The sequence below is a fragment of the Pseudophryne corroboree genome, chromosome 8, assembly GCF_028390025.1.
Source record: "Pseudophryne corroboree isolate aPseCor3 chromosome 8, aPseCor3.hap2, whole genome shotgun sequence".
Lineage (NCBI taxonomy): Eukaryota > Metazoa > Chordata > Amphibia > Anura > Myobatrachidae > Pseudophryne > Pseudophryne corroboree.
The window spans coordinates 75494866-75516019 of NC_086451.1; the positions used below are offsets into that span (position 1 = coordinate 75494866).

At 48.6% G+C, this 21154-nt stretch overlaps 1 protein-coding gene across 1 annotated transcript in view; it reads right to left on the reverse strand.

The window, feature by feature from the left end:
• GPR107 (G protein-coupled receptor 107) overlaps positions 1–21154 on the reverse strand; it is a 206719-nt gene that overhangs the window by 140456 nt on the left and 45109 nt on the right. Inside the window, exon 4 of the mRNA XM_063936684.1 lies at positions 11811–11890. Within this exon, the coding sequence (XP_063792754.1) occupies positions 11811–11890 (80 nt within the window). The remainder of the gene's footprint in view (positions 1–11810; positions 11891–21154) is intronic.

Here is a 21154-nt window from a genome sequence, read left to right on the forward strand (position 1 = left end):
GACAGGGCCGAAATTTGAACCTTAATGGACCCTAATTTTAGGCCCATAGACAGTCCTGTTTGCAGGAAATGCAAGAAACGACCCAGTTGAAATTCCTGTGTAGGGGCCTTCTTGGCCTCACACCACGCAACATATTTACGCCAAATGCGGTGATAATGTTTTGCGGTTACTTCCTTTCTGGCTTTTACCAGAGTAGGGATGACTTCTTCTGGAATGCCCTTGTCCTTCAGGATCCGGCGTTCAACCGCCATGCCGTCAAACGCAGCCGCGGTAAGTCTTGGAACAGACAAGGCCCCTGCAGTAGCAGGTCCTGTCTTAGAGGTAGAGGCCACGGTTCGTCCGTGAGCATCTCTTGAAGTTCCGGGTACCAAGACCTTCTTGGCCAATCCGGAACCACGAGTATAGTTCTTACTCCTCTCCTTCTTATGATTCTCAATACTTTCGGTATGAGGGGCAGAGGAGGGAATACATACACTGACTGGTACACCCACGGCGTTACCAGAGCGTCCACTGCTGACAGTGCTATCACATGATTTTCCGCCCAGCGAAGAATCCTTGCAGTTTCTGCCATTGCCCTCCTGCTTCTCGTGCCGCCCTGTCTGTTTATGTGGGCGACTGACGTGATGTTGTCCGACTGGATCAACACCGCCTGACCCTGAAGCAGAGGTTTTGCTTGAATTAAGGCATTGTAAATGGCCCTTAGTTCTAGAATGTTTATATGAAGAGATGTTTCCATGCTTGACCACAAGCCCTGGAAATTCCTTCCCTGTGTGACTGCTCCCCAGCCTCTCAGGCTGGCATCCGTGGTTACCAGGATCCAATCCTGAATGCCAAATCTGCGGCCCTCTAGTAGATGAGCCCTCTGAAGCCACCACAGGAGAGACACCCTTGTCCTTGGCGACAGGGTTATCCGTTGATGCATCTGAAGATGCGATCCGGACCATTTTCCCAGTAGATCCCACTGAAAAGTTCTTGCATGGAATCTTCCGAATGGAATCGCTTCGTAAGAAGCCACCATTTTTCCCAGGACCCTTGTGCACTGATGCACTGAGACCTGTCCTGGTTTTAGGAGGTTCCTGACTAGCTCGGATAACTCCCTGGCCTTCTCCTCCGGGAGAAACACCTTCTTCTGGACTGTGTCCAGAATCATTCCTAAGAACAGTAGACGTGTCGTTGGAATCAGCTGCGATTTTGGAATATTTAGAATCCATCCGTGCTGACTTAGCACTACCTGAGATAGTGCCACTCCGACTTCTAACTGTTCCTTGGTTCTTGCCCTTATCAGGAGATCGTCCAAGTAAGGGATAATTAAGATGCCTTTTCTTTGTAGAAGAATCATCATTTCGGCCATTACCTTGGTAAAGACCCGAGGCGCCGTGGACAATCCAAACGGCAGCGTCTGAAACTGATAATGACAGTTTTGTACTACAAACCTGAGGTACCCTTGGTGAGAAGGATATATTGGGACGTGGAGATAAGCATCCTTGATGTCTAGCGACACCATATAGTCCCCCTCTTCCAGGTTCGCTATCACCGCTCTGAGTGACTCCATCTTGAATTTGAACCTTTTTATGTAAGTGTTCAAAGATTTTAGATTTAATATTGGTCTCACCGAGCCGTCCGGCTTCGGTACCACAAATAGTGTGGAATAATACCCCTTCCCCTGTTGTAAGAGGGGTACTTTGATTATCACCTGCTGGGAGTACAGCTTGTGAATGGCTTCCAGAACTGCCTCCCTGTCGGAGGGAGACTTTGGTAAAGCAGACTTCAGGAACCGATGAGGAGGAAACGCCTCGAATTCCAGTTTGTACCCCTGTGATACTACCTGTAGAATCCAGGGATCCACTTGCGAGTGAGCCCACTGCGCGTTGAAATTCTTGAGACGGGCCCCCACCGTGTCTGAGTCTGCTTGTAAAGCCCCAGCGTCATGCTGAAGACTTGGCAGAAGCAGGGGAGGGCTTCTGCTCCTGGGAAGCGGCTGCATGGTGCTGCCTTTTTCCTCTTCCTCTGCCCTTGGGCAGAAAAGAGTGACCTTTTGCTCGCTTGTACTTATGGGAACGAAAGGACTGAGTTTGAAAAGACTGTCTTTTTCTGTTGATGTGAAGTAACCTGGGGTAAAAAGGTGGATTTTCCAGCCGTTGCCGTGGCCACCAGGTCTGTTAGACCAGCCCCAAATAACTCCTCCCCCTTATACGGCAATACTTCCATGTGCCGTTTGGAATCTGCGTCCCCTGACCACTGTCTGGTCCATAATGCTCTTCTGGCAGAGATGGACATTGCGCTTACTCTTGATGCCAGGGTACAAATATCCCTCTGCGCATCACGCATATATAGCAATGCATCCTTTAAATGTTCTATAGTTAACAGAATATTGTCCCTATCCAGGGTATCAATATTCTCAGTCAGGGAATCCGCCCATGCGACTCCAGCACTGCACATCCAGGCTGATGCGATTGCTGGTCGCAGTATAACACCAGTATGTGTGTATATACTTTTCAGGATATTTTCCAGCCTCCTATCAGCTGGTTCTTTGAGGGTGGCCGTATCAGGGGACGGTAACGCTTCTTGTTTAGATAAACGTGTGAGCGCCTTATCTACCCTAGGGGGTGTTTCCCACCGTGCCCTAACCTCTGGCGGGAAAGGGTATAGTGCTAATAACTTATTAGAAATTAGCTGTTTTTTATCGGGGGAAACCCACGCTTTATCACACACCTCATTTATTTCCTCAGACTCAGGAAAAACTATTGGCAGTTTTTTCACACCCCACATAATACCCGCCTTTGAGGTATTTGTAGTGTCAGAAAGGTTCAATGCCTCTTTCATTGCCGTGATCATGTAACGTGTGGCCCTACTGGACATTACGTTTGTCTCGTCACCGTCGACACTAGATTCAGTATCTGTATCTGGATCCGTGTCGACCCACTGAGGTAGCGGCCGTTTTAGGGCCCCTGAGGGTGTCTGAGACGCCTGAACAGGCACTAATTGATTTGCCGGCTTTCTCACGTCGTCAACAGTTTTTTGTAAATTGCTGACATTATCACTTAATTGCTTAAACACAATCATCCAGTCAGGTGTCGACTCCCTAGGGGGTGACATCACTAACACAGGCAACTGCTCCGCCTCCACCTCATTTTCCTCCTCATACATGTCGACACACGCGTACCGACACACAGCACACACACCGGGAATGCTCTGATAGAGGACAGGACCCTACTTAGCCCTTTGGAGAGACAGAGGGAGAGTCTGCCAGCACACACCCAGCGCTATATATATATAGGGATAACCTTATATAAGTGTTAATCCCTTATAGCTGCTGTTAATCTAGTTATTTGCTGCCAAAATGCCCCCCCTTCTCTTTTTTACCCTGAATCAGATGCAGTACTGCAGGGGAGAATCAGGGAGCCGTCCTTCCAGCGGAGCTGTGAGGGAATAATGGCGCCAGTGTGCTGAGGAGATAGGCCCCGCCCCTTCACGACGTCCTTAACTCCCGCTTTTTTGTGTATAATGGCAGGGGAAAAAATACATCCATATAGCCCTGGAGCTATATGTGATGTATTCCTTTTGCCAGCTAAGGTATATGTGTGTTATATTGCGTCTCAGGGCGCTCCCCCCCAGCGCCCTGCACCCTCAGTGACCGGAGTGTGAAGTGTGCTGAGAGCAATGGCGCACAGCTGCGGTGCTGTGCGCTACCTTAGTCTTGAAGACAGGATGTCTTCTGCCGCCGCTTTCACCGGACCTTCGTCTCTTCTGGCTCTGTAAGGGGGACGGCGGCGCGGCTCCGGTGACCCATCCAGGCTGAACCTGTGATCGTCCCTCTGGAGCTAACGTCCAGTAGCCTAAGAAGCCCAATCCACTCTGCACTCAGGTGAGTTCGCTTCTTCTCCCCTTAGTCCCACGATGCAGTGAGCCTGTTGCCAGCAGGACTCACTGAAAATAAAAAAACCTAACTAAACTTTTATTCTAAGCAGCTCTGGAGAGCTACCTAGTTTGCACCCTTCTCGGCCGGGCACAAAAATCTAACTGGCTTGGAGGAGGGTCATGGGGGGAGGAGCCAGTGCACACCACCTGATATCTCAAGCTTTTATTTTGTGCCCTGTCTCCTGCGGAGCCGCTATTCCCCATGGTCCTTACGGAGTCCCAGCATCCACTTAGGACGTTAGAGAAATAATAAATAAAGCTTGAGAGCGAAGCAATGTAGATGAAATGTAGAATTTGAGAGCGGAGAAATAATAATACCGGTGGAGAGTGGTAAACTGCAGAAAGGACACCGGCCCTTTAAGAGAAGCTGTACACTGCTGGAAGCTGAGCTGGAAGCAGGTGATGTTGTAGCTGGAAACAGGTGAGTCCAGAATGGATCGGAGAGTCAGGCTACACCGCAGATGGAATGCTGGTGCGGGTCTCTATAGCAGAAGTCTGGAGACAGGAGCTGGAACCTGAAAGACATTCACAGAAGAGAGACAAACTGGAACTAGGTTTGACAACCAAAGCACTGACGCCTTCCTTGCTCAGGCACAACCTATTTATACCTGCAGCAAGGAAGGCATTGGCTAGGCAATTATGCAAATTAATAATACTGACAACGGATTGGTAGGAATGATCAGCTGACAGAATCCAAGATGGCTGCGCCCATGCAGACACTTGGAGGGAAGTTTGGATTGTAATCCATGTGGTCTGGAAAACAGTAATGGCGGCGCCGGCCACCGGAGACAGGAGACGCCAGGCTGACAGATGCACATCCGACCACGCGGACACAGCGGAGGCCGCGGCTGACGTAATCGCCACTCTGAATGCAGAAGCTCAGGGACGGCGGCGGAGGCCGCGGGAGACGCCATGCCAGATGTATAAGGCGTTACTGTGACTGCGTCCAGAGAGACAGGAGAGGATGCGGGAATGTGCACATCAGGATAACAGATGGGATCCGGTCCTGGAGCGCTGAGCCAGCCTTAGGAGGCATCTGATAGGTAAGAAATGGCGTCCAGATACCCGGATCGTGACACAGAGGTTATTACTAACAATAATACTGCACTGGACTAGCTTACACAGCTATATAACAATAGATATAACACTACACAGTAAGAACTGGATGTATATCACAGGGTAATTGTACTAGGAAACCCTGACTAAGTGCACTCTTTCTTACTAACACTGACTAAAAAAGGCAGGTAGAATACTTAAGTGTCTTGTAAAGTCACAGCACTGACAACCAGGCTGCTTTACACAGGAGGATTTGCCCAAGCATTCCCAGGAACAGTGAACTGAGGGATAATGGCGCCGCAGACACTGCCAGGGAGTGAGGGAGAGACAGATATGCAGCTCCAGGGCGGGAACATTTGCGGAAAATGGCGCCCTGGGGCTGGGGATTCAGGTCCAAGCCTTATCCCCTTATACCCTGCTGGCAAAACCACCGGGTACTGTGGGCTCTAATAAAGAGGGTTATAGAGAAAACCGGACCTGTCCCATGCCCTGGTGATCTAGTGGGATCGCCTGTACTGCCACAGTGTCCACCGCCAGCGCGCGGCCGCCTCCCACTGACTGCCCGGATTGCGATAAAGACCGGGTCCCGCAAGCGGGACCCACTTACCACCTCCCGAAGCGCGGCCACGCGATCCCGGAGAGACCCCGTCGTGTGTGCCTGACAAAGAAGAAAACCAGAGCCTCCTGCTGTAGGTACCCGGCAACCAGGGCTCGGGAGTGTACAGCGCCACTGGGGAGAGCCGGAGCTGCAGCCGTTATGTCCAATGACATATAACACTGCTGCTGCCCTTGAAGTCTTCACTTTTTTTCCTCAGAAAAAAAAACTCTTCTTAGGGCTGCCTGGAGCAGCCCCTCTGTTAAGTGCCTGCTACTGCAGCATCAACTTACAAAACTGAGCTCCTGTGCAGGGAGGCGGGGTGATATAGGAGGCGGCGCTATGCATTCTGGGAACAGTCAAAGCTTTGAGCCTGTTGGTGCCTCGGATCAAGATCCTACTCTACACCCCATTGTCCATTCCTTGTGGAGCCCAGTGTACCCCGCAGCAGAAAATAAGAATTTACTTACCGATAATTCTATTTCTCGGAGTCCGTAGTGGATGCTGGGGTTCCTGAAAGGACCATGGGGAATAGCGGCTCCGCAGGAGACAGGGCACAAAAAGTAAAGCTTTAGGATCAGGTGGTGTGCACTGGCTCCTCCCCCTATGACCCTCCTCCAAGCCTCAGTTAGGATACTGTGCCCGGACGAGCGTACACAATAAGGAAGGATTTTGAATCCCGGGTAAGACTCATACCAGCCACACCAATCACACTGTACAACCTGTGATCTGAACCCAGTTAACAGTATGATAACAGCGGAGCCTCTGAAAAGATGGCTCACAACAATAATAACCCGATTTTTGTAACTATGTACAAGTATTGCAGATAATCCGCACTTGGGATGGGCGCCCAGCATCCACTACGGACTCCGAGAAATAGAATTATCGGTAAGTAAATTCTTATTTTCTCTATCGTCCTAAGTGGATGCTGGGGTTCCTGAAAGGACCATGGGGATAATACCAAAGCTCCCAAACGGGCGGGAGAGTGCGGATGACTCTGCAGCACCGAATGAGAGAACTCCAGGTCCTCCTTAGCCAGGGTATCAAATTTGTAGGATTTTACCAACGTGTTTGCCCCTGACTAAATAGCCGCTCGGCAAAGTTGTAAAGCCGAGACCCCTCGGGCAGCCGCCCAAGATAAGCCCACCTTCCTTGTGGAATGGGCATTTACATATTTTGGCTGTGGCAGGCCTGCCACAGAATGTGCAAGCTGAATTGTATTACACATCCAACTAGCAATAGTCTGCTTAGAAGCAAGAGCACCCAGTTTGTTGGGTGCATACAGGATAACAGCAAGTCAGTTTTCCTGACTCCAGCCGTCCTGGAACCTATATTTACAGGGCCCTGACAACATCTAGCAACCTGGAGTCCTCCAAGTCCCTAGTAGGCGCAAGGCACCAAAATAAGCTGGTTCAGGTGAAACACTGACACCACCTTAGGGAGAGAACTGGGGACGAGTCCGCAGCTCTGCCCTGTCCAAATGGACAACCAGATATGGGCTTTTTTGAGAAAAAAACCACCAATTTGACACTCGCCTGGTCCAGGCCAGGGCCAAGAGCATGGTCACTTTTCATGTGAGATGCTTCAGATCCACAGATTTGACTGGTTTTAAACTAATGTGATTTGAGGAATCCCAGAACTACGTTGAGATCCCACAGTGCCACTGGAGGCACAAAAGGGGGTTGTATATGCAATACTCCCTTGACAAACTTCTGGACTTCAGGAACTGAAGCCACTTCTTTCTGGAAGAAAATCGACAGGGCCGAAATTTGAACCTTAATGGACCCCAATTTGAGGCCCATAGACACTCCTGTTTGCAGGAAATGCAGGAATCGACCGAGTTGAAATTTCTTCGTGGGGCCTTTCTGGCCTCACACCACGCAACATATTTTTGCCACATGTGGTGATAATGTTGTGCGGTCACCTCCTTTCTGGCTTTGACCAGGGTAGGAATGACCTCTTCCGGAATGCCTTTTTCCCTTAGGATCCGGCGTTCCACCGCCATGCCGTCAAACGCAGCTGCGGTAAGTCTTGGAATAGACATGGTACTTGCTGAAACAAGTCCCTTCTTAGCGGCAGAGGCCATAAGTCCTCTGTGAGCATCTCTTGAAGTTCCGGGTACCAAGTCCTTCTTGGCCAATCCGGAGCCATGAGTATAGTTCTTACTCCTCTACGTCTTATAAGTCTCAGTACCTTAGGTATGAGAAGCAGAGGATGGAACACATACACCGACTGGTACATCCATGGTGTTACCAGAACGTCCACAGCTATTGCCTGAGGGTCTCTTAACCTGGCGCAATACCTGTCCCGTTTTTTGTTCAGACGGGACGCCATCATGTCCACCTTTGGTATGTCCACTATCAGTTTCAGACGCTGCCGTTTGGATTGTCCACGGCACCCCGGGTCTTTACCAAGGTAATGGCCGAAATGATGATTCTTCTTCGAAGAAAAGGCGTCTTAATTATCCCTTACTTGGACGATCTCCTGATAAAGGCAAAGTCCAGGGAACAGTTGGAGGTCGGAGTAGCACTATCTCGGATACTGCTACAACAGCACGGGTGGATTCTAAATACTCCAAACGCGCCCTAACTTCTGGCGGGAAAGGGTATACCGCCCATAATTTTCTATCGGGGGGAACCCACACATCATCACACACTTCATTTAATTTATCTGATTCAGGAAAAACTACGGTAGTTTTTTCACATCCCACATAATACCCTCTTTTGTGGTACTTGTAGTATCAGAAATATGTAACCCCTCCTTCATTGCCCTTAACGTGTGGCCCTAATAAGGAATACGTTTGTTTATTCACCGTCGACACTGGATTCAGTGTCCGTGTCTGTGTCTGTGTCGACCGACTAAAGTAAACGGGCGTTTTAAAACCCCTGACGGTGTTTCTGAGACGTCTGGACCGGTACTAATTGTTTGTCGGCCGTCTCATGTCGTCAACCGACCTTGCAGCGTGTTGACATTATCACGTAATTCCCTAAATAAGCCATCCATTCCGGTGTCGACTCCCTAGAGAGTGACATCACCATTACAGGCAATTGCTCCGCCTCCTCACCAACATCGTCCTCATACATGTCGACACGCACGTACCGACACACAGCACACACACAGGGAATGCTCTGATAGAGGACAGGACCCACTAGCCCTTTGGAGAGACAGAGGGAGAGTTTGCCAGCACACACCAAAAACGCTATAATTATATAGGGACAACCTTATATAAGTGTTTTCCCTTATAGCATCTTTTATATATTTCTAACGCCAAATTAGTGCCCCCCCTCTCTGTTTTAACCCTGTTTCTGTAGTGCAGTGCAGGGGAGAGCCTGGGAGCCTTCCCTCCAGCCTTTCTGTGAGGGAAAATGGCGCTGTGTGCTGAGGAGATAGGCCCCGCTCTTTTTTCGGCGGGCTCGTCTCCCGCTCTTTAATGGATTCTGGCAGGGGTTAAATATCTCCATATAGCCCCCGGAGGCTATATGTGAGGTATTTTTAGCCAAAAAAGGTTTTCATTTGCCTCCCAGGGCGCCCCCCTCCCAGCGCCCTGCACCCTCAGTGACTGCCGTGTGAAGTGTGCTGAGAGGAAATGGCGCACAGCTGCAGTGCTGTGCGCTACCTTAAGAAGACTGAGGAGTCTTCTGCCGCCGATTCTGGACCTCTTCTCGTTTCAGCATCTGCAAGGGGGCCGGCGGCGAGGCTCCGGTGACCATCCAGGCTGTACCTGTGATCGTCCCTCTGGAGCTAATGTCCAGTAGCCAAAGAAGCCAATCCATCCTGCACGCAGGTGAGTTCACTTCTTCTCCCCTAAGTCCCTCGTTGCAGTGATCCTGTTGCCAGCAGGACTCACTGTAAAATAAAAAACCTAAGCTAAACTTTTCTAAGCAGCTCTTTAGGAGAGCCACCTAGATTGCACCCTTCTCGGCCGGGCACAAAAATCTAACTGAGGCTTGGAGGAGGGTCATAGGGGGAGGAGCCAGTGCACACCACCTGATCCTAAAGCTTTACTTTTTGTGCCCTGTCTCCTGCGGAGCCGCTATTCCCCATGGTCCTTTCAGGAACCCCAGCATCCACTAGGACGATAGAGAAATTACATATTACACAGACTTCGTTTCCACATGTTCAAATCGTAGTCTAGATAGAATGCACGTAAAAAATAAATGTGCCATTTAGGAAGTACAAAAGTAAAGACAATAGTAAAATACAGGCACCAGAGTCAAAGGTTTGGCTTACCAACCCCATAGTCCTAGGACACAGGTTCTCAAACTCGGTCCTCAGGACCCCACACAGTGCATGTTTTGCAGGTCTCCTCACAGAATCACAAGTGAAATAATTTGCTCCACCTGTGGACCTTTTAAAATGTGTGAGTAATTAATACACCTGTGCACCTGCTGGGTTACCTGCAAAACATGCACTGTGTGGGGTCCTGAGGACCGAGTTGAGAACCTGTGCCCTAGGCAAAGTCGTTTAACGGCCAGTATCTTCACTTGCACTCCACAGAGGGATAATTGTGTACAATAAGAGACTGTAAGGGGTATATTTACTAAAGTGCTGGTTTTTAGAACTTGCCCATAGCAACCAATGATGGGCAACATCTCTAATTCTACAAACCTGCACCTTAGTACATATACCCCAGTAAATAGCTTAGCCAGATATCACGGTGACACGCAGCAGCACATAGCAATTAATTTAATTCTGCATTTTGCTTGTAGTATCAATACGCCATGGACATTGTTGTGTTTAGCATACTGTATATTTTATTGCCTTGCCTGTTTATTGCAGGTCTACCTGTACTCTTGTATTTACTATCTATTTATCTGTATATAAATAAATAGGTTGCTTGACTAATGCAGCTTGAGGCAATGATTGATACGACTATACTACGCAAATATGGATATCATTGGGCAGGGCTGTGCTCCTGACTAAGCATAGTAGCCCAAATTCTAGAGTGAGTGCCTCCAGCATAGGACTGTCTAGTCCTCATGTAGGGTATACTGTGCTGCAGGGACGTGCGGTGAGCTAAATAGCTCAGGAGGCACTGGCTAGCACCAGAGCCAGATTTACATGCAATATATGAGCCAAAACATACATCTGGGCATTATACACGGGTGCAGCAGTATAAAAACTCCTGGAAATTTGGCGAGTTTTGATCAGAGATGTGCGGAAAAGTTAGCCAGGTGAGGCACTGCCTCACCTGCCATAGACTTTTTACTCCAGAGTTTTGGCTTTTTAGAATAATGCAAAGAAGATATTTCAAACATATTCTTTGTATTTTTCATATACTTTACGCAGTCAAAACTCTGGCACAAACGTTAGTATGACAGGAAAGGCTCTGCCTCACCCCACCGCATGTCACTGCTGTGCTGTAGCTCTCGATTGGCTGTGGTATGTTGTTAAAATGTAACCACAAAACAAGTGTTACGGGTTTCACTAAAACCAGTGTTATGGGTTGCACTAAAACCACCATCAAATTCCTTTGCGATGCTGTAACTGCCTCACTGTCTTGCAAAGCACTTATACAACATGGAAGTAGCCATAAGGAATAAACCACAGGTTCTCAAACTCGGTCCTCAGGACCCCACACAGTGCATGTTTTGCAGGTCTCCTCACAGAATCACAAGTGAAATAATTAGCTCCACCTGTGGACCTTTTACAATGTGTCAGTGAGTAATTAATACACCTGTGCACCTACTGGGTTACCTGCAAAACATGCACTGTGTGGGGTCCTGAGGACCGAGTTTGAGAACCTCTGGAATAAACTAAAACACAAGAGTCAGCCCACGTATCCACAAGGAAAGAGTGACCTCCGTAAGCTCGGAATAGCATTCATAAGCATAAATAAAACTGATGAATAAATCATTCCTAGTAAATTTCTGGGGTTAAATTCTCTTGGATACCAACACCGTCAAAATGGCTGCCTCTGCTAAGGGAATGCTACACGTACGCGTTAAAGGCTAAAAATACTGGTCTTCTGAAGCACTGGAACAATGATTTCAACACTAAAGGAGAGTGCAAACTTGACGCCTCTCATACGGGTTGGTATTGAAATCCTGCCAGTCATTATTCCGACCCCAAACCAACTCCCGCCCCCCGCGCAGCCTAACCAGTCACCCGCAGCCTAACACTAACCTTCTCCTACTGCTTACTCCTAGCGCTAGTAAGTTCTGACTGTCGGGACCCCAAATGCCATTCTCGACGACAGGAGGAATTTAAATAAAGAGTCTGAAAGGAAAATACCACTCACTTTTTTCCAGAGAAGTCAAGCTCTATCAGGTCAACATCCTTCGGATGATTGTTCAGGACACATTCATGTAATTCTTGATCCTTAATCAAAGGGAAAAAAGCATAATAAAGAGAATATCAATTAACTACATATGCAGTGTTTATAAATTCCTTTAAAAAGAATTTTAAAAAAAGTACAGCAGCATGACAGATTTACAGGTCACTCAGCAGATTTCAAGAGGCTAAAAAAAGTCTGTGAGATACTTTGAAAGCACATTTGGGGTCCACATCAACAGCAGCAGTCTACAAGAGGAACGTGCAGCTTTCTCCATCAGACTGGAAGCATACATTACAAGGGAGATATATAGCCAACACAAAGCATAATATGGGAAATGTAGCAAGCGGTGTAAACTGTGGATAAGTGGAGACGTTGCCCAAAGCAACCAAACTGCTTCTAGCTAGCAATAATATATAAAAAAAAAATAAAAAAAAAAAGGAGACTCCCAAAATGTACGCAGAGCAGCCAATGTTAGGGTCTCCGATCCAATAATGAGCCTCACCACACCCAGAATACACATAAACATAGACAACAGTGAATAAATGACACAAGTATAGCCACTAAGGGGGGTATTCAATTAAGTGCAGTTTTTTCAACTGGTCGAAAAAACTGCACTAATTCGACACAGGGTATTCAATTGTGGGCGTTTTCATCCAGTTTTTAAATCTATTTTTCGTCTGTGTTGTTTCACTTTTTTTGTTGAATCGACATGGGTGAAAATTGCGCCAAAAACGTCCACGAATTTAACAAAAACACGTGCATCAGTGGCAAATTTGCCGATAAACTTGGTTTTCTCTATTGCCAGATTTTTCGAACAGTCAAAAGAAGGCACAGGCACTGAACAGGTCGAATGTTGATTCGACCTAAAAACAGGCCAAAGTGCAGTTTTTTAGAAAAAAAATCCAGAGTTTTATGGTAAGAACTTACCTTTGTTAAAACTCTTTCTGCGAGGTACACTGGGCTCCACAAGGATAGACATAGGGGTGTAGAGTAGGATCTTGATCCGAGGCACCAACAGGCTGAAAAGCTTTGACTGTTCCCAGAATGCATAGCGCCACCTCCTCTATAACCCCACCTCCCTGCACAGGAGCTCAGTTTTTAGTTAACCAGCCCAATGCAGTAGCAGGAAAAGAGACGACAACGGTTAGTAACCACATACACCACACTCTCACGACAGGAGAAGTGTCAGCAGCTAATGCCATACCAACCCAAAGAAGCTAAGTGCGTCAGGGTGGGCGCCTTGTGGAGCCCAGTGTACCTCGTAGAAAGTTTTAACAAAGATAAGTTCTTACCATAAAACTCGTTTTCTGCTGCGGGGTACACTGGGCTTCACAAGGATAGACATAGGGGATGTCCTAAAGCAGTTCCTTATGGGAGGGGACGCACTGTAGCGGGCACAAGAACCCGGCGTCCAAAGGAAGCATCCTGGGAAGTGGCAGTATCGAAGGCATAGAACCTTATGAACGTGTTCACTGAGGACCACGTAGCCGCCTTGCACAATTGTTCAAGGGTCGCACCACGGCGGGCCGCCCAAGAAGGTCCAACAGACAGAGTAGAATGGGCCGTAATGTGAGCAGGAGCCGATAGACCAGCCCTTACATAAGCATGTGCAATAACCATTCTAATCCATCTGGTTTGCTTATGAGCAGGCCAGCCTCGTTTGTGAAATCCAAACAGCACAAAGAGAGAATCAGATTTTCTAATAGAAGCAGTTCTCTTCACATAGATACGGAGAGCCCGTACCACATCCAAAGACCGCTCTTTGGGAGACAGATCAGGAGAAACAAGTGCCGGAACCACAATCTCCTGGTTAAGGTGGAACGAAGAAACCACCTTAGGCAAATATCCGGGACGAGTCCTAAGAACCGCCCGGTCACGATGAAATATCAGATATACGGAACTACAGGACAAGCCACCCAAATTCGACACTCTTCTAGCTGAAGCAATAGCCAGCAGAAACACCACCTTAAGGGAAAGCCACTTAAGATCAGCTGAACCAAGAGGTTCAAACGGAGACTCTTGTAACGCCTCCAAAACCACCGACAAGTCCCAAGGAGCCACAGGCGGGACATAGGGAGGTTGGATACGCAACACACCCTGAGTAAAGGTATGCACATCAGGTAAGGTCGCAATTTTTCTCTGAAACCACACCGACAAGGCAGATATTTGAACCCTGAGGGAGGCCAGACGCAGGCCTAAGTCCAGGCCCTGCTGAAGAAAAGCCAACAACTTGGCTAGACTAAACTTGGAAGCGTCATAATCGTTAGATGCGCACCAAACAAAGTAAGAATGCCAGACCCTATAGTAAATCCGAGCCGGAGCCGGTTTCAGGGCCAGCAACATAGTTTGAATGACCGCCTCAGAAAACCCTTTAGCCCTTAAGAAGGAAGCTTCAAGAGCCACGCCATCAAAGACAGTCGGGCTAGGTCCTGGTAGACACAGGGGCCCTGAACTAGGAGGTCTGGGCGTTGTGGAAGTAGAATTGGACGCTCTGACGATAGGCCTTGCAGGTCTTAGAACCAGTGCAGTCTGGGCCACGCTGGAGCTATGAGAAGCAGATTTCCTTTTTCATGCTTGAACTTCCGAATTACCCTGGGCAGGAGTGACACCGGAGGGAACACGTACGGCAGCCGAAACCTCCACGGCACCGCCAGCGCATCCACGAATGCTGCTTGAGGATCCCTTGTCCTTGCTCTGAAGACCGGAACCTTGTGATTGTGTCGAGACGCCATCAGATCTACGTCTGGAAGGCCCCACTTTTCCACTAGGAGTTGAAACACTTCTGGATGGAGGCCCCACTCGCCGGCATGTACGTCCTGACGACAGAGAAAGTCTGCTTCCCAATTCAGGACTCCCGGAATGAATATTGCCGATATGGCCAGTAGATGGCGTTCCACCCAATGTAGAATCCGTTAGACTTCCTTGCCAATCAGTTCCAAGTGCCGACTTAATGATTTATGTAAGCCACTGTGGTGGCGTTGTCCGACTGTACTTGAACAGGACGGTTCTGGATTAAATGCTGGGCCAGGTTCAATGCATTGAAGACTGCCCGCAATTCCAGAATGTTGATCGAGAGGAGGGATTCCTCCTTGGTCCACCGACCCTGCAGGGAATGTTGCTCCAGCACCGCACCCCAACCTCTTAGACTGGCATCTGTCGTTAACAGGACCCAGTTGGATATCCAGAATGGACAGCCCCTGCACAATTGTTGGTCCTGGAGCCACCAGAGCAGCGACAGACGGACCTCCGGAGTCAATGAGATCATGTGAGACCTGATCCGGTGAGGCAGGCCGTCCCACTTGGCTAGAATCAGCTTCTGGAGGGGGCGAGAATGGAATTGAGCATACTCCACCATGTTGAATGCTGACACCATGAGGCTCAGCACCTGCATCGCCGAATGTATCGACACTTGCGGACGAGAAAGGAAGCAACGAATCCTGTCCTGAAGCTTCAGGACTTTCTCCTGACACAAGAACAACCGCTGGTTGTGAGTGTCCATTAGCGCTCCCAGGTGCACCATGCTCTGAGCAGGGACCAGGGAGGATTTCTTCCAGTTGATGAGCCACCCGTGGGCCTGTAGAAACTGGACAGTCATATCCAGATGATGTAGGAGAAGTTCTGGGGAATTTGCCAAGATTAACAAGTCGTCCAGATACAGCAGTATCCCGACCCCTTGACGGCGGAGTACCACCATCATCACCGCCATAACTTTGGTGAAGACTCGCGGAGCCGTAGTTAAACCAAAAGGTAACGCCCGAAACTGGTAATGGAGGTTGCCAATCGCAAGCCTCAGGTATTGCTGATGTGACGCTGCTGTAGGAATATGCAGGTAAGCATCCTGTATGTCCAGGGAGACCATATAGTCCCCAGGTTCCCCGGCCAGAACTACAGAGCGAAGGGTTTCCATCCGGAACTTGGAATCCCTCACAAACTTGTTCAATGCCTTGAGGTTGAGAATGGGCCGGGATGACCCATTCGGTTTCGGGACTAGAAACAGCAGAGATTAGTACCCCCAGCCCCTCTGCGCAAGAGGCACCTGTACTATGACTCCTGCATCCAGGAGGGTCTGTACCACCGAATGTAGAGTGTTTGCCTTTGTCTGGTCCAACGGGACGTCTGTCCGGCAAAATCGATGAGGGGGTCGGTTTTTGAAGGCTATGGCGTAACCTTGAGTGACGACTTCCCGTACCCAGGCATCTGAAGTGTTATGTGCCTGCTATCTGCGACACCAACTACAAAACTGAGCTCCTGTGCAGGGAGGCGGGGTTATAGAGGAGGCTGCGCTATGCATTCTGAAAACAGTCAAAGCTTGTCAGCCTGTTGGTGCCTCGGATCAAGATCCTACTCTACACCCCTATGTCTATCCTTGTGGAGCCCAGTGTACCCCGCAGCAAAAACGGCACTAATTGAATACCCCCGTAAGTAGAAAAACAGTACACAGAAAGACTAGAAACTAACTGGACGAATACTAAAGGGTCATTCCATGAAATATGGGTTAATACATTAAAATTACATTTCACATAAGCGCTAATATTTTAGTATATTTATGCTACTAAAAGATTGTCGTACACTATGTAGACAAAAGTGATTGGACACTGACAGCAAATAGATCAATGAGGTTTTTTATTTTAAATATAATTATTAGGGTTTTTCACATAAATGAAATCACTATGTAAGTAACATATCAACACATAAAAAAACATTGCATTCACATGGAGAAATCAGATAATAGACATATAAAGTGCATATAATAACACTGACAGTCCCAATCATCAGAAATTTTGCACCCAAATGCCATCGTAGAATTGTTGTAGCAAAACAGTTTCTATGCAACAAGTGAAGAATAATTGTACGCACAATGAAAAATAGGATTTTAATACCTACCGGTAAATCCTTTTCTCCTAGTCCGTAGAGGATGCTGGGGACTCCAAAAGGACCATGGGGTATAGACGGGATCCGCAGGAGACATGGGCACACTATAAGACTTTTACTGGGTGTGAACTGGCTCCTCCCTCTATGCCCCTCCTCCAGACCTCAGTTATAGGAACTGTGCCCAGAGGAGACGGACATTTCGAGGAAAATTATTTTTATTTGTTAAACTAAGGGTGAGACACATACCAGCTCACACCACAAACACACCGTACAACTGGAATAGCATGAATACCAGATAACAGTATGAACGTAAAAACAACAAGCTGAACATAACCGATACACAACCACCGTGTAACCGAAAACAACAACCAACACCACCACTGCAAGTAACAGTACGCACTGGGATGGGCGCCCAGCATCCTCTACGGACTAGGAGAAAAGAATTTCTCGGTAGGTATTAAAATCCTATTTTCTTTCTACGTCCTAGAGGATGCTGGGGACTCCAAAAAGGACCATGGGGTCTATACCAAAGCTCCAGACCGGGCGGGAGAGTGCGGACGACTCTGCAGCACCGATTGAGCAAACATGAGGTCATCCTCAGCCAGGGTATCAAACTTATAGAATTTAGCAAAAATGTTTGAACCCGACCACGTAGCTGCTCGGCAAAGTTGATGAGCCCACCTTCCTGGTAGAATGGGCCTTTACTGACTTCGGCAATGGCAACCCAGCCGAAGAAGGAGCGTGCTGAATCGTATTACAAATCCAGCGTGCAATAGTCTGCTTGGAAGCAGGATTTCCAATCTTGTTGGAAGCATACAGGACAAACAGAGCCTCCGTTTTCCTAACAAGAGCCGTTCTGGCGACATAAATAGTCAAAGCTCTTACGACATCAAGAGATTTTGGGACTGCCACAGCATCCGTAGCCACAGGTACCACGATAGGTTGATTAATGTGAAACGAAGAAACCACCTTCGGCAGAAATTGTTGACGAGTCCTCAATTCCGCTCTATCCACATGAAATATCAAATATGGGCTCTTGTGAGACAAAGCCGCCAATTCTGACACTCGTCTGGCAGACGCCAAGGCCAAAAGCATGACCACTTTCCAAGTGAGAAACTTTAACTCAACCTTTTGCAAAGGTTCAAACCAGTGAGACATAAGAAACTGTAACACCACTTCAAGATCCCACGGGTGGCCCAAAAGGAGGATGGATATGCAGCACTCCATTCACGAAAGTCTGGACTTCAGGAAGGGCGGCCAATTCTTTTTGAAAGAAAATAGATAAAGCCGAAATCTGCACTTTTATGGAACCCACTTTCAGGCCTGCATCCACTCCTGCCTTCAAAAAAAATGGGGGAAACGACCCAAGTGAAACTCCTCCGCAGGAGCTGTTTTGGTTTCACACCACGACACATATTTTCTCCAAATACGGTGATAATGTTTTGCCGTGACCTCCTTTCTAGCCTTAAGGAGAGTGGGGATGACTTCCCCGGGAATACCCTTACGAGCTAGAATTTGGCATTCAACCTCCACGCCGTCAAAAGCAGCCACGGTAAGTCCGGAAACACGCATGGCCCCTGCAGTAACAGGTCCTCTCTGAGAGGAAGCGGCCAAGGATCTTCTATGAGCAATTCCTGAAGATCCGGATACCAGGCCCTCCGTGGCCAATCTGAAACAACGAGTACTGCCAGAACCCTTGTTCGTCTTATGATCCTGAACACCTTTGGAATGAGAGGAAGTGGAAGGAACACATATACCGACCGAAACACCCATGGAGTTACCAGGGCATCCACTGTACTGGCTTGGGGATCCCTGTACCTGGAACAATAACTCGGAAGCTTCTTGTTGAGGCGAGACGCCATCATGTCTATTTGAGGAATTCCCCAACGCCTTGTCACTTCTGCAAATACCTCTTGATGAAGAGCCCACTCTCCCGGATGGAGATCGTGCCTGCTGAGGAAGTCTGCTTCCCAGTTGTCCACGCCCGGAAGGAAGACTGCTGACAGAGCGCTCACGTGCTTTTCCGCCCAGTGGAGAACTCGTGGCCTCCGCCATCGCCGCTCTGCTCTTTGTTCCGCCCTGGCGGTTTACGTACGCCACCGCTGTTACGTTGTCCGACTGAATCAGGACAGGTAGACCTCGAAGAAGGTGTTGTGCTTGCAGAAGGCCGTTGTAAATGGCCCTTAACTCCAGAACGTTTATGTGGAGACAAGTTTCCTGGCTTGACCATTTTCCCTGGAAAACTTCTTCCTTGTGTGACTGCACCCCAGCCTCGGAGACTTGCATCTGTGGTCAGCAGGACCCAATCCTGGATTCCAAACCTGCGTCCCTCTAGAAGGTGAGAACTTTGCAGCCACCACAGGAGAGAAATTCTGGTCCTGGAAGATAGACTTATTTTCCGGTGCATGTGCAGGTGAGACCCGGACCATTTGTTCAGCAGATCCCACTGAAACACCCGGGCATGAAACCTGTCAAACGGAATGGCTTTGTAAGCCGCAACCATCTTCCCTAGCACTCGAGTGCATTGATGAATCGACACTCTTGCCGGTTTCAGAATCTCCTTGACCATGGTCTGGATTTCCAGAGCTTTGTCCGCCGGAAAAAACACTCTCTGTAGTTCCGTGTCTAGGATCATGCCCAAGAAGGGCAGCCGAGTTGTCGAAATTAACTGAGACTTTGGCAAATTTAGAATCCAACCATGATGTTGGAGAACCGTCAGAGCGAGTTCCACATTTCTTAGCAACTGCTCTTTTGATCTCGCCTTTATCAGGAGATCGTCCAAGTACGGGATAATTGGGACACCCTGCTTGCGTAGGAGCACCATCATTTCCGCCATCACCTTGGTGAAGACCCTCGGGGCCGTCGAAAGCCCAAACAGCAACGTCTGAAATTGGTAATGACAATCCTGCACCGCAAACCTTAGGAAGGCCTGATGAGGATATATCGGGACGTGTAAGTAGGCATCTTTTATGTCGACTGACGCCATAAAATCCCCCCCTTCTAGGCTGGAGATCACAGCTCGAAGAGATTACAACTTGAACTTGAAAGTTTTCAAATACGGATTGAGGGATTTTAGGTTCAGAATCGGTCTGACCGAGCCGTCCGGCTTTGGCACGACAAAGAGGCTCGAATAGAACCCTTACCCCCGTTGGGACGGGGGAACCGGGACAATGACCCTCTGTTGACACAGCTTTTGTACTGCAGCATTTACTACCTCACTTTCTGGAAGAGAAACTGGCAAGGCTGATTTGAAAAATCGGCGGGGGGGGGCATCTCCTGAAACTCCAGTTTGTACCCCTGGGACACTAAGACCCAAGGATCCAGGCCCGATTGAAACCAGGCCTGACTGAAGATTCGGAGACGGTCCCCCACCTGCACGGACTCCCGTAGGGGAGCCCTACCGTCATGCGTTGGACTTGGTAGAGGCGGGGGGAGGACACTTGGTCCTGGGCGCCAGACACAGCAGGCGACCTTTTTCCCTTTCCTCTACCCTTTGAAGCGAGGAAGGACGAGCCCTTTCCTTTTTTGTATTTATTAGGCCGAAAGGACCGCATCTGATAATGGGGCGTCTTTCTGTTGTGCGGAAACATAAGGAAGAAAGGATGACTTACCCGCAGTAGCGGTAGACACCAGGTCAGCAAGGCCGTCACCAAACAAGACACTACCTTTAAAAGGGAGAGCTTCCATAGCTTTCTTGGAGTCGGCATCAGCATTCCATTGATGAAACCACAGCGCCCTCCTGGTCGAGACCGCCATGGCATTGGCCCTTGATCCCAAGAGGCCAATATCCCTCGCCGCATCCTTTATGTAATCTGCAGCGTCCTTGATATAACCAAGAGTCAAAAGAATGTTATCCTTATCAAGGGTATCCATGTCAGATGCTAAATTATCAGCCCACTTAGCAATAGCACTACTCGCCCATGCCGACGCCACGGCAGGCCTGAGGAGTGCACCAGTAGTGACGAAAATGGCCTTCGATGTTGTCTCCTGCTTGCGATCCGCCGGATCCTTGAGGGCAGCCACGAAAGGAGACGGGACAGAGCCTTGTCCACATTGGGAGATGACTCCCATTTCTCCCTGTCAGCAGAGGGGAAAGGATATGCCATAAAAATTCTCTTGGGAATCTGCCACCTTTTGTCAGGCGACTCCCAAGCCTTTTCACAAAGAGCGTTCAGTTCATGAGAGGGGGGAAATGTTAGCTCAGGGTTTTTTTCCCTTATACAAACAAACCCTCGTATCTGGAAGAGCAGGCACTTCAGAAATATGTAACACATCTTTAATAGCCACAATCATGTACTGAATACTCTTAACCAATTTCGGATGTAAACTGGCCTCATTGAAGTCGACACTGGAATCAGAGTCTGTGTCGGTATCCGTATCTGCCATCTGGGTAAACGAACGTTTTTGTGACCCTGAGGGGACCTGTACCTGAGGCA